At 36.6% G+C, this 14,176-nt stretch overlaps 1 protein-coding gene across 1 annotated transcript in view; it reads left to right on the top strand.

The window, feature by feature from the left end:
* ASXL3 (ASXL transcriptional regulator 3) overlaps positions 1-14,176 on the top strand; it is a 137,198-nt gene that overhangs the window by 113,008 nt on the left and 10,014 nt on the right. Inside the window, exons 11-13 of the mRNA XM_054189564.1 lie at positions 5,302-5,398; positions 5,875-5,980; positions 11,071-13,021. Coding sequence (XP_054045539.1) covers positions 5,302-5,398; positions 5,875-5,980; positions 11,071-13,021 — 2,154 coding nt within the window. The remainder of the gene's footprint in view (positions 1-5,301; positions 5,399-5,874; positions 5,981-11,070; positions 13,022-14,176) is intronic.

The following is a 14,176-nucleotide window of genomic DNA, read 5'->3' as shown; positions in this document are numbered from 1 at the left end:
TGCTCTCCAAAGTGTTTGCCTTCAGAAAGTCAGTCACTAAGGTTTCTGCATCTTCAGGTGCTACATTTGCACTGTACATTCATCACAGGTCAGTTTGATGCTGGTCCCCAGTACTGGAGAATCACATTTGTTCCACATTACAAAATGTCAATGGTGTCTCTCCACATACATAAATAAAATGTAATGGCACTTCAGGGCATGCTCTGAAGGGCGGAGATTGTAGGTTGTTTGGTTGGACTCGATGATCTTAAGGGTCCTTTCCAACCATGAAGATTCTATGATTCTGTAATTTTCTCCTCTGTGTGATGTAAATGCTGCTAAATTTTCATTTTTAATATTTTGGAGGCTTTAATGCAAAAATGTCAAAATGTATTTTCTCATACCTTCCATCTTTTGCACATAATTCCTTTTACATACCTTTGGGAAAGTCTGTGAATTATGGAACTGTTCTTCCCCCAAGATAGAATATAAAAGCACAGAAGAGGGTTTCTAGAAAGTGTATAACTACTTGAGTGGTACTGAACACTTAATTTGGATGTATCTTCACTTCTCTCACTGATTTTTTTGTTTGTTTTTGTGTTGTGAGGTATGGTCAAATGGCATAATGTTCATACATAAGCTTTCGTGTAAGAAATACATTATACTACACAGGAACTATATATAGGGGATCACTAGTAGTTTTATAAATACATTAGGAGAATTTTGAATCATTGGAAAGAGAGATAGAAATAATAGATTTGCTAATTCTTTGTCTTTGAACATTCTAGCCAAGATCAGGTAACCTACCAGTACACACCTATGCAGTACTTGCTGTATCCCTACGAAACCACCACCAGTAATCCCTGCCTTATTGTCAGAAGAGAATTTTCAGTGGAACTTGGAGAAAAATAATTGAAGTAGCTGTTCATAGAAAGATTACTCAGTTCCTTTTGATAAGAGTGTTGACATTTGCTTTGTAATGCAAACAGATGTTGGGTTTTAGCAGATATGTTTTGGGGTTGGGTGTTTTTTTTGTTTGCTTTCAATAAAAAAGGAACTTTTAGAAGCCATTGTGAGTTCTGCACAGAGGTATTAATTAGAAAACATAATTCTACCATTGTGCTTAATCAGAAAAAAAAAGAAATTTAAAGCTCAACAGAATAAAACATAAACTTTCCAAGAGATGTTTTGTGTTCCAGCTCATTAACACGCTGTCTCTGTTGGACAGCATTTTTTAAATACCATAAAAATTAATAGTGTATTTAAGAACTGCTTTATTGATGTGTTTCTTCGAATTCTAATTTAGACCTAGTGGTTAATTGTGCTGTCTCGATCATCAGAGCATATAGAAGTAGATACACCTCTTGGCTTCAAAATTTTCAGTTTCCACTTTAACTTTTTGACTTGGGTGAAAATGCATTTTCTGGGTGAGGTAGAAAAGAAGATTTCAGTAGAGGTTGTTAGCTAATATGTAGCAGGAAGACCTCTTAGTCCTTCCAAGTTCAACAGAGCAGAAAAAATGTCAGCCTGATACATGACTAGGGTATTGAGAAAAAGACTGAAACATCTTTGTGTTGTTGTTCCTGATAGACTCTTTCAAAACAACTAGATGTAAAATTGCTCATTTTGTGTCTGTTCTAATTTCTTCAAACTTTTTTTCACCTTTGTAGAAAACTTTAAATTAATCAAAAATAGCAAAATGATTGAACTTCTTGTTAGTTTAGTTTGAGTAGTTTTCTTGATTTGGTAGTGGATCTGCTTTCTGCTTAGTACTTTTTTCTTCTTACAACATTTTGAAAATTTCTGCCTCATTCGCTTCCGCTCTTTGGCCATTATGAGTTCCTTTAGCTATTTTGTCCTCCATTCCCACTATAGGTTTTCTTTTATCTCAAATTTCTGAGCAGGTTTGGCAAAGTCACTGGGGCTGGCCAACTCTTTATTTCCTGCGTTTTTTCCATTGCTATCTCTTACCCTAAATTATGTGTATCAAGTATAGGTAATGATGACTACTTTCATGCATCCCACCATAATGCTTTAGCCTGAAATTATTTTTTCATACCATGTTAAAATAGATCACTGGAAGCTTCTCCTCTAACTAATTAGTCTTTTTCCACCTTCTGTATCATTATATGCTCTTCTGTCTAGATTTCGGCTGTTCCAGCTACTTAGATCTTCCATGAGGTGTATGGTCCCATGAACAGGTCTCAGGAAAGGTCTTCCTCTGCCAGTTCATCAAAGGCAATGACTATCATGAAGTCAGCAGTGACGCCTTCTGGAGTTTGTTCTTCTCACTTTTCTTAACCAAAGCATCTTTACAATCATAATCATATTTTCGATCTTGTGAACATAGTTCCCTAATACTTGTCAGCTGTTACAGTTAATATCTAAAGCAGTCAGTGCAGCATGCATCTGTTTTCTGATGCAGTCCTTAAATGATCTGTTGTTCCTTTGCAAGTTGACCTACACTAATTTTTCTTCTTAGGTAATCCACTGCAACCTACTCCCTTTCCGCTATTCTTCTCCTGGATTTTTTTCCCCCTCCTTTTTTCTTCCACAGGTACTTACTATTGACATTTTTTCTGGTCTACAAGAACTAATGAACTTTACCTGTGACCTCACTAACATTTGCTTTCTGTTCTGAAGTTCCAGCCTGTGCTTTTCTCTCAGGTGGACTAGTTAACATTTGAATTTGATTGAACCTCTTTCTAGCATTTGGCTTGGGGTTTGCAGTTTCAGTTTCACACCTTATAAGAAATTGTACACCCAAAAACTTGGGCACTTTTTTTCCAGGTATAATAGCCCATAAAATAAAAGATGCGGTAACTCTTCCCACAAAGCTTGCTTTTCTCATGTCCTTACAACAAGAGGGTTACAACAAAGCTAATACTGTTGTTCTTGTATTCGCATGGTACTATAATTTGGCAGTCTTCATAATGCTCTTGGTTTATGCAGCCTGGTGAAATAGCTCAATCACACTTGGCTACACTCTCATATTATGTGTAATGCAATCTGAAAGTGGATTGCTGCTGAAAAGTTGCATTCTCTTTCCGCCCCTTGCAGAACATTCCAACTTTGCATGAGATCTAATGATCGTATGACCTTAGGATAACTTGGATCCTCTTGCTGCTTTAACAGAAAATTATTGTCCACAAATTATTACTTTCCTATGAGGTTTGTTGATCTGGCTAGTCTTATGGCTACACTGTTTGCCATCAGCTAAGCAATGGAGTTTCAGGAGGATCATGCCTTTCAGAGACAGCCTGCAGATAAATGAGGTTAAATATGATAATAAAAATTTCATGTCTGTATTACTATTTCCTACAAAACACTGTCAGGCTTAGAGATAAAATGTTGAATTTACTGAAGTTTGGAGTAGAACCTACATTGACACAAGTGGGTATTACTATTTCATCTCCTTTTATGTTGAAACTGAAGGTAGCTTCAGCACCTTTCTTTGAGGCACAAGGAACTGTTTATTTAGTGAATTGTGATTCTTATCTTTGTAACTTCTTGTCTTACCTTTTTATGAAATCGTGCAAGTTCCATTTTTGACCATATATTGGTTTGTCTTTAGGTGCAAGAAGCACTGGTATCTAGAAATCTCACTTAATATATTAATTCTGGAATTTAAATATTTCTGGAAAAGTTCATTTGTGCAGAAAGGAGATAATGTGTCATACCAGTTTGATTTCTACAATAAGTACATGTTCTTTATGGCCTTTCTCTTGTCTCACTGGTTTTATTTTCTCGCTGCTTCTGCTGCATGTTTCATTGTTTCTTTACAGTTTTCCTCCAGTTTCAGCATTAGTCATAGCCTATCTGTAATTAATATGCGTGAGTTCCACAACCCACATCATGAGAAGCATAGAAGCATTACATATCCACCCTACTTGAATGCAAATCCTATGACATATTGGCAAAACAATGCCATATAGCAGGAAATCACAGGCAGCAGTACTGTAGGTTCATATCCTGCTGAGGGACCCTGGTACCGTGCACACACTGTTTTTCTTGCTGTAATCAAATGCCTTTAGCTTTGCCTGTTTTTCAGCATCCGTGCTTATCACTCTATTTCTCTTTTTACTACTTCACATCTTTCTGGTTTACTCCTATGAGATTATTGTGAGACAGGATGTCAGCTAGGCAATGAGTGAATTAGCAAAGACTGTTCTGAAAGTAGAGGCAGTATTATCAGTGAAATATAGAGCTCAGTGAGGGAGATCCGGCTAAATATAATTTAATGTTTCTGACACATCTGCTTCTTTCTAGCTCCGGTTTGAAACAAGCACTGAGAATTAGGGGATATTACGTAGCTAAAACATGTTAATATGCTGGAAAATGTGCTGGTTTCTACTGCGAGATCATAACTGGTGTTGTCAAACATTTATCTCTTAGTTACCTTAAAGGATGTAAAATAGTGAGAGTGTTTGTTCTAGTAATGTTACATCTTCTGCTGTTCCCTCTCTTTCTCTCTGTATTTGCTAGTTTGTTTTTATTGTCTGTTTATTTATTATGCTAGAGGTGATGCCCACTGCTAATTTGTTTTATGTAATTACTTTTTTCAGTTATTAGAATTCCTTCAAATAGTCAGACATATCCTCACAACCTGAAAATAAGCACTAAGTTTTATCATAAAAGAAAGCTCAATAGTTGGATTGCTTTTGAGAATTATTGTAGAAAATACCATGATCAAGACTTTTAATGGTGCTTTATTATTGAATGTTTGACAGATGTATAAAGTAAAAATAATTATAATGTTCTTCCACAGTTTTCACTGTCGATGCCTATAAAATTATGTGTATAGCTGTATCTAGTTTTAGTGCTAAGTTTACACCAGTTATTTTATTAAGGTTACCTGTCATCCACTCTTCTGCCAGTACAGCATATTAGCTAACATGAGTGTTAGATTTATTTGGAAAGAGCAAATTTACTGTCTTCATTACCTTTAATTAACTTGTTTTGTACCATATTCCAGGCAGATGCACAAGTACAATAATGATCTTAATTTTTGATTGCGTAAAATAGCTGTAGACATAGGCTCAAGATAGCGGGCTGTGATTAAAACACATCAATCAGTTGTAAACTGAGTTATCATCAGTAATACTGATGACTGAAGAGAGCACACCGATGCTGGATTAAGACCACTTGCATTTACAGTAACGACTATAATGAAAATGCTGGTTTAGTAGTAGTAGGTAATTTTCTTTGTTATTCCCATTCCCTATCCCTCCCCACTTCCCTTAATTGGAACTCTGTTTTTATGTAATCTTAGCTGACGCTATTTCTGACACTATCTTCTGCTACCATCGGCTTATTTTCTAGATGGGAAGTGATGGAGTTTTGCGCCTCAGTAGTTCTGCTCTAAATAATGAATTCTTCGCATACGCAGCACAAGGGTGGAAACAGCGATTGGCAGAAGGTAACTCTCTACTTGTTCTCAGATTTACCAAAGGTTAATTGTTTTTATGAAGAATGTCTCTGTTTCTACATTTGAGAGATACTTATAGAATAGAAAGTGTAATACACCAGTAATTCAACAAAAGGAAAATTGCTGATTCCATTTTGCATTTAGTGTACATTTTTACAGCTTGCTGTGGCAGCTTGTTTTGACAGTTTAAAGAAAAAAAACCCAAGCATTTTCATCACTTCCAGCCTTGGAAACATAAATGCATGCAACTAAATGCCACCAATATACTTTTGAAATACTGATATTATATGGTAAATTAAATCTTTCTATGTCACATTCACTTTTGTTTTTCATTATTTTCATTTGGAATTGTTGGATGACTGTAACAGAAATCGCTGTATGTCATCTTTGTATCTGTAATTTATAATTGCTCATCTTAAGCTAATCCTTGACAACTTTTATTCAATATGTTAGTATTTGTTTTTTAGGAGAATTTACACCAGAAATGCAGCTGCGCATCAGACAAGAGATTGAAAAGGAAAAGAAAACAGAACCTTGGAAAGAAAAATTCTTTGAAAGGTTTTATGGTGAAAAGTAAGTATTGAAGCAAATAAAAGCATTTTTTAAATTTTTTTTTTAGGAGCAAATGAAAATATAAATCTCTGCTTCACAGAGCACAGTCATATGCTGTAAAACTTAATAAAGCAGTTATCAAAGGCAGTCATTCCCCAGTATAAGAAGTTGTGGATAGAATTATAGTGGTGTGTCTGCACTTGCATTACAATTACATTTGTGAAGGTTCATAACTCATCCATAAAAATTCATTCCAAGGAGAGCTTAAGACAGAAGGCCCAAGCGTGTGAGTATTTTCTAATTATCTTTTAAAAGATAGCGTTAGGGCAGTTCTCCCCTCCTGCAAAATAGAAATACAGCTTCTACAGACTAGAAGACCGGTAGAAATATTTCTGTAGTATGTTTTTATTTATTTTATTTTTCTAACCTAGTTGCAAAGTTTCTAAAATCAAGTAGTGTTTTTTATTGTTTGACTGAGATGACCCTTTGCTGGAGTAGAATATATGACATAGAAGAAATATTGGCTAGAGACAACTATAAGTGACAATGACTAGTCTAATTTTATAAGTGAAATGCAAAGGATATATAAATACCCTTATATGAATTAGATCATAACACTCCAGGTGCACAATGGGACAAGTCAGCACAATTTCATTGATGAAGATATGGAGATGGCATTCTGCAGCATCTGAAGATTCAGTTCTTCAGGTTTTTTTAAAATCAAAATTTAAGGAGAGTCATATCTTTTTAAAATTCAAAAATCTTCCATTTAAAAATTTCTTCAAAAAGTTAACACTTGTAATTACATCTCTGTTTTTAAAATTATTAAGTATTAAAAGTATTAATTTTTGTAAAGTATAAACTAATTCTTTAAAAGTTACTGATTTTTTTTTTTATTTATTCATTTTCAGGTGGGTTTTAATGGAATTTATGCATAATACTTAGCAGACAAAAATGCGCCATTGGGAACCATCCTCACATGAGATGCCTTAGTTTTGTTGTTATAAGTTTTTTACTTAGGAAGTCCAGGGCACAGGGAACCCTTCATATAAGTGATTAACGTACAGATTAAGGCATTAACTAAAGTGTTTCTGCAGTAACAGTGCTACTTCTCACAACCCACTGCCTTGGACCACTGGGAAATGTACTGAAAACAAGGCAGCAAATGGACAGATCCATTTTAATATTTTATTTTGCACATGCTTGCTAAGTGCTCTCTCCCAGTGAGAATACTATTTCTACACCACTTTATCTTTACATATAATGGGAATTCTAGGGTCTTAATATGGCAGACTTTCTTATTGTCAAGTGCGTAATTTCTTTGAGACCTCAGCGTAGTCCAGGTGTTGATGCCTTTAGTATCAAAAAATATTAATTACGTTTTTCGATAAGGAACGTAATGGTTTTTCCTTATGCGCGTCAAGAGAAGAGTCGGTTACCAGCCTTTCATGAAGGAAAGGGCTATGTAAGGTATTGTCACAGGGCCTTCCACAAGAAATAGGAGCTTAGTACCAGCAAAGGATGAGCACTTCACTCTGAAGCCTATTCCTCAGTCACAAATGACTGTCACATGCACAGTGAATGGTGCTCATAATTTTACAGAGCCAGCAGTCCTGCCGTGCTAGCTGAATGCTGGACACTGTGGTGGTTGGCAGATAATTGCTCAGTCTGCAGTGATACATGTCATTTGGCTTGATAGGTTCCTGACATCAACATTGTTATGCAAAATGTCATATTGCACATAATTTCCATTATGACTACAGTATTGAATCTGGTCCCCCCTGCTCTTTCCCCAGCTTGCATTGTTTCACTTGCATTCTTCTTCCTGGCTCTTACATAGGCAGATTCTACTTCTTCGTTGCTTGGCCAGATTTAAGTACTTTTTCTCATTATTTACTGACTAAATGGTAGCTTTTGCTATAGTTTCCACCTTGTGCAAGTTCTCTCACCTTTTTTCACTTTGGTTTTTAAACTTGCTTTGAGTATGACTAGGCTTTGTCTCTTTTCAGCTATGTTGATTCAAGTGAAGTAGCAGATTTTGAAAGCTTCCTGAGCTATTTCTCACATGCACTGTCTGCAAAATGGATCTCCCTTGCAGTCTAAGTTGTTCACTTTACAGTCAATGTGGTATTTTTGCTCTGATTTCATCTGATTTAATCTTTTAATATTCCATAACTAAATTCAAGTTTCACCTTATACTTACAGAAGGACCATTAATAGATGCAGAATCTTTGTAAACTTTCCCAGTTCATGGCATTCAAAGGCTTTAGAGTACTTCTTCCATCTTGGCTCTACACATTATGTTTCTTGTGTTTGCTCTTATCTGTACTTAGGCTGTTTATCATGGGACTGTCAGTTGTAGTTTACTTCCATCCATTTATGATCTTTTTCCGCTTCCTTATGGTTGTTAATTTTTCGTCTCTCTGACTTGCTTTAAAAAACAAAAACTTCTTTCTGCAGTCATTTATCTAGGATCAGCTGATGCGTGTTGCCAAAAATCCACATTCTTCTGGCTTGTTGCCCCAGGATTGCAAGGGTTATACTCTATTGTCTCAGTATGTTATTTCTTTTCCCATGCTCGAGAGAGTTCCATGTCAGGATAGTACTGCCAGCTCACTAAATCAAAGCTTTAATTTTGGGTAGACCTTCTCTAAATTTTATTGCTGATTTAATCCTTCATTAATTTTTTTTTATTATTATTTTCCCCGGTACTCATTATCACAGCACTAGAACATCAGCGTCCGTATATCTTTGAGTAGCTGTTGTGGGTTTTTTTTATTTGATGACTGACTGCCCTTACTTTATCAGCTCAGTCCTGTCCTTATCACTTTCACTGATGGCTATTTATTGTTGTCCTCGTATTTTTGTGCCATTTTGCAAACGTTGCGTGTCTTTTTCTTTAAGGAAGAAGACAGATCAGCTGTTTGTCTTGCAATCTGAGATTGCCTTAAACATGCTGATCTTGAGCCTTCTCTTTTTGAAAGCCTTTTTCTTCACTGCAGTATCTTCTTCAAGATAGTAGTATTTCCAATACTGCAAAAGATGGATTAAAATTCAGTACGTGTTCTGCTGGCCTTAATCCTGCATTATCTTATTTTTCTTACACTTCTTCCTCTTCAATATGTTACTAGAATGGGTGTATTTGTGTAGTGTCCGTGTGACAGTTGCATTCACCTTTATCCTGTCCTTCGTTCCTTTGCTGGTTTTCATTCCATAAAGATCAAGCAATATCTATTCATGATGTAAGCCAGCTAGAGGAAATAGACCGCTGATTCAGTTTTCAGTAATGCAGTGGATTTCTTTCCCCTCCTCATTTTCCTGAGATAACTTTTCCTCATTTACACAAGGAATTTTAGAGGAAGTTACTCACCTAAACCTAGGTAAAATAAACTTTACTCACCTAAACTTAGACGGTATAGGGTATATATAGTCTATATAGAAGAAAGATACATCTTCAGAAATGCATTCAATGTGGGAGATGTGAATTTGGTGTTCTGAATTGCTCTCTAGAGAATCCTTCCTCAGCATATTGATGGCACAGGGAGACTTTGTGCATATTAAGTGACTAGTAGTAGGCAATATTAATAATTACCCTGAGAGTGCTTTTTGAGGTACTAATTCCAGGCTGGGTTTTGCAGGTTTTTGGGTTTTCTGGGTTTGTTTTTTTTTTGCACTTACAGCTGTCACTGTAATGCATCTACTCAGTATTTTTAAAATCTGCAGCCACAGATTTTGGTGTTTTACATGTTTATTCTGTACTTCCATATACATGGGCCTTCGTGATCTCTGTATCCTCTGGCTGCACATTGACAAGTTTCTTGCTTCCATAATTTCTGAATATCTTTTATGCTCACTGATTTACATGTTATTCTTTGTTTTCTGATTAAAATGAGAACAGAGATCAAACTTCTGTTAATTAGATTACAAGATCCTTAAGACCATGAAATTTCTTTTAAGGCTTCCAATCAAGCTTTTGTGTATTTTCTACTATTATGGAATTGCCGAGGTCCAAAGTCTGCTTGAAAAATCTTACTAAAGATGCTGAACACCTGTACTCCCACTGTCTTTAGAAGGAAATTAGGATGTCAGAGTGCATACATTTTTTAAAATAACCACATTTTCAGCCTTCAGCTTTTCTTTTGGTTTGTTGTGGGTTTTTTAATTCTGTTGAAGTAATAAAACTTTTTTAAGCTAATATTTTCAGGACCACAGGTAAGAAAATTTTCAGAAGAGACCTATGCGTAGGAATAGTTCCTTTGCATTCCATCCCTGAGAATGAATGCATAGTTTCTAAATATGTGTCTTTTTAGCTTCTTAAGAATGTTAAACTTCTTTTTAATTATAGTGGTATTGAATGAATAGCATATACGTAGATCTGTTTATTTAGAAATAGTTTTCATCTTAAATGAAGCATTTAGTTTGCTGAAAAAATGGAGCAAAACCACACAAGCTGTCAGCTGAGATCCTTAGAATTGACTCTGAGGCCGAAGTTGAGTTACTTTGATTTTCATAATAAATTTGAAATGACTATCAAATTACAAAACTGAAATACATGCTTTGCCTTATTAGTTTTAGGTGCAGCTTTTTAAGTGCAGCATTTAAGCCATATTGCTGGCTGTGTTCACCCTAAATGTAGTTAAGCCATATTGCTGGCTGTGTTCACCCTAAATGTAGTTGTATGAGGAAAAAAGGGATTTGCTTCAGAAGTGTTACCGATGGAAGAAGATATAGTTGTGTGTTTTCTCTGCAATGCATGCTGTATTAGTATCGCAGTATTGTGGTGGTATTTAAAAGCAAAACAAAACACACATTTAAACAGATATGAGCTTTTTTGTTTCATTGAAGTGCCAAATAGTTAAATAATGAATGATAGATTACTTACTTTAAAAAATATTTAGGTTTTTTAACACTGTAAGAAAATCTGGGTAGTTAGGTTTCCAAAATATATAAAACCATACATAAATTAGTCAGCCACCACTTAACCAAACCACTATTTTTAAATGGAAAATATGTCCTCTTTGTAAATAAAAGATGTGGGTGACAATGGCAATCCTGTTCCTTTATCACGTCTGTGATGAAAAGACCTTTTTAATTTGTGTGTTTTTATTTAGGTTGGGAATGTCAAGAGGAGAATCAATGAAACTCACTGCAGTGCAGAACAATGATGAAGATGAAAGCAGTTCTTTGTGTGGATCTTCTGGCACACCTGGTCCTTCTAAGCAAGCAACTTTTGAGGACCAAGAAGAGAAAGGCACTAAAATTCCACCTTTGCCAGAGAGAGATTATTGTCCACCTCTTTGTAGTATGGAACAGGTTCCTGTCAAGGATCTAACCGCAGAATCAGAGGATATACTGGTACCTGAAGAATCAATCATTCAGGAGGAGATTGCTGAAGAGGTTGAGACAAGTATTTGTGAATGCCAAGAGGAAAACCATAAACCAGAACATGAGTTTTCTGAGGAGTCAGTCAGTCCAGCTGGCACAAATGAAGAAACAGAGGCAGTACAGCTTGCAGACAGCACCGAGTCCTGTGTCATGATGAATGATGTAACTGATACTGTATCCCACATTGAAATTAAAGTGGAGTTGAAGTCTGAATGCCCTCAGGAGGAGATGTCAGTTGTGATAGATCAGCTGGAGGATTGCATATCACCAGCACGATCAGCTTCATCCTCAAACTCTGTCAGTGATACAGCAGAGAAAGATTCTGAGTCTGCAAAAGAGATAATTGCACCAGAAATGCAAAATGCTGCTCTGGAAGGCTCCTTGTTCACTGGTGGAGGCATTGCAGTGGATATGGAGCTTCAAAGTGACCCTGAGGAACAGTTGTCTGAGAATGCCTGTATTTCTGAAACTTCCTTTTCCTCTGGAAGTCCAGAGGGACCATGTGTTTGCATTGCCTCCCCTGGAGGAGACACTCAGTCAACTTCAGAGGAACCCTGTACTCCAGCGTCTCTTGAAACAGCTTGCTCGTCTGAAGTGTCCAGCACTGAAAACGTTGAAGGTGATATTCAGCAAAAGGCCAGTGATGAAAATTTGCACACACCTTTAATGTCAGAAATCTCTCCAATGTCCACCTCACCTGTAACTTCAGAAGCATCTCTGATGTCAAATTTACCTTTAACATCAGAGGCATCACCAGCTTCTAATTTACCTTTAACATCAGAAACATCTCCAATGTCTGATTTGCCTTTAACATCAGAAACATCTTCAGTATCTTCTGTTCTTCTAACTTCTGAAACATCCGTAGCAAATAGTTTGCCTCTTCCATCAGAGACATCTCCAGTTTCTAATTCCCCAAGCAATGAAAGACTTATTCTGCAACAAAGGAAATCACCATGTTTGTTGGAAGACTCCCTTCCCACTTTGAAAGAAGAAAGCCCTGCCATTCCTAAGGTGGTTCAAGAAGAGAATCTTGTTGTTCAGCCAAAGCAACTTCAGAGTGCCCCTGAAAATATGAAAGTTGGTCCACTAACAATTATGCCTGATACTTCAGTATTGGAAGAGCCCCAAAGCAAAAACCTCAGTCATCAGCCATGTAAGTCACATTCTGAAACTGAGAAATCCTACATTGCATCCATTCCAGAACACTCTCCTCCAGAGGTGATCAAAATTAAAAATCACAGTGTTCAGCAAAGAGGTGACAAGAAAGGTACACTCTTGCCATCAGAGGTAGCTGTCTTATCAGAAGGATCAGTTGGCAAAAATATCGAATTGCTTCCATCAAAGCCACATGACAAACTATATACCTCATCTTTAGAGAAAGCTACGTTCTCTGAAGTGTGCAGAAGTAAATCTCACAAGCTAACAGGCAGCACCCAAAGCCGCCTAGAGAGTTCACATTCTTCCAAGTCATTAGAACCCACAAAATCACCTGAAGTGAGGAATGAAAGAGACCCAGAGATCCCAAAGAGGAAAACAGCAGAACAGCACAGTTTTGGAATCTGCAAAGAGAAGAGAGCTAGAATAGATGATGATCAGCCTAACCGTAGTGCTTCATCAACGAGTCCATCTGATAAAGATCAGCCACCCAGAGAAGAACCCCGAGTTCCACCCCTTAAGGTAAAGTAATGAATCAACAGGCTGAATTGGAAATGAAAGGTTTATTATCTCCCTCCTACTGACTGCATGCAGACACAGCGCATGGTGTATTTTTCGTGAAAGTGTGAGGGGTGTTAGTACTGATGGTTTCACTTTACTATTACATTCCTACCATGCCAAATTACTTCTGATATAAATATACCTGTAGTTCTTCAGTCAGGGTCTTTGCTACAAAATTGGCTTTGTGTGAGGGAAAGTTTTCCAGGATCTATGGCTTAATCTGATTCAAGAGCTTCCCCATTATTTCAATAGTCCTACTTGTTTTTCTAATTGCCCAACTGTATTATCCACTTGTTCTCCTGTGGGTGACTTCTCCAGCAAGCACAAATAGTAAATGTTACCGTAACCAATACTAAGAAAAACAACCGGTGCCTTAATCCAGCAAGAGAACCTAGAGTCTGAATAATTGGAGATCCCTTTGCAAGCCCAGGGCTTGGGGTAGGCTGAAGTAGAATTCATTGAAAACAGAGACCTGGCTATCAGGGGGAAGTGTCTAATTGATATATGTATAAATAGCTTTGTTAATGGCAAAGTAAAAAGTAGAATAGATACAACAGCTAAGCAAACACTTTTATGTGTATCATTCTGCTATGCAAGAAGGTAAATTCCGGGTGAAAGGTGGGGTTTTTTCCTAACAGAGGGTTCTATAGATTTAGTTATATATAGGCTCAGCATTTTTACCCTTTTGATTTTGTACATGATGACATCAGCCAAGTTTTAGATCCAATTTGCTGAACTTAAGCCATTGACTTCGCAATACTAGTTCCTGATTATTCAGAAATGCCCTTTTCTGCATTTATTTTTAACTGCTGCAATCACTGAACATTGTTAATATGGCCAGGAGGGCAAATAGGCTAACTGTTTTTATCACTAATGCAGCAGCGTATTTCAACTAATTTATTTTTATGATCAGTGATGCAACTGGAAGTTAGCCCATTCTGAGTTTAGTGATATTCTTTCATATTTGGAAGGTCTCTATCTAGCCTAGTACATTCTAATAATTCTCTAAGCACAAAGGAAAATAGATCACTAAGGAATAAAAACAGGTCATGACTGCAATACTGAAAAAAATAATGAAGCACTTAGAGCTTTAGCAGTTCTGGTGATGCAAAGTGG

Source organism: Rissa tridactyla, chromosome 2 (genome assembly GCF_028500815.1).
Source record: "Rissa tridactyla isolate bRisTri1 chromosome 2, bRisTri1.patW.cur.20221130, whole genome shotgun sequence".
Lineage (NCBI taxonomy): Eukaryota > Metazoa > Chordata > Aves > Charadriiformes > Laridae > Rissa > Rissa tridactyla.
Note: the sequence above shows the minus strand (reverse complement) of the source record. Positions and strands in the feature narration are given on the sequence as shown.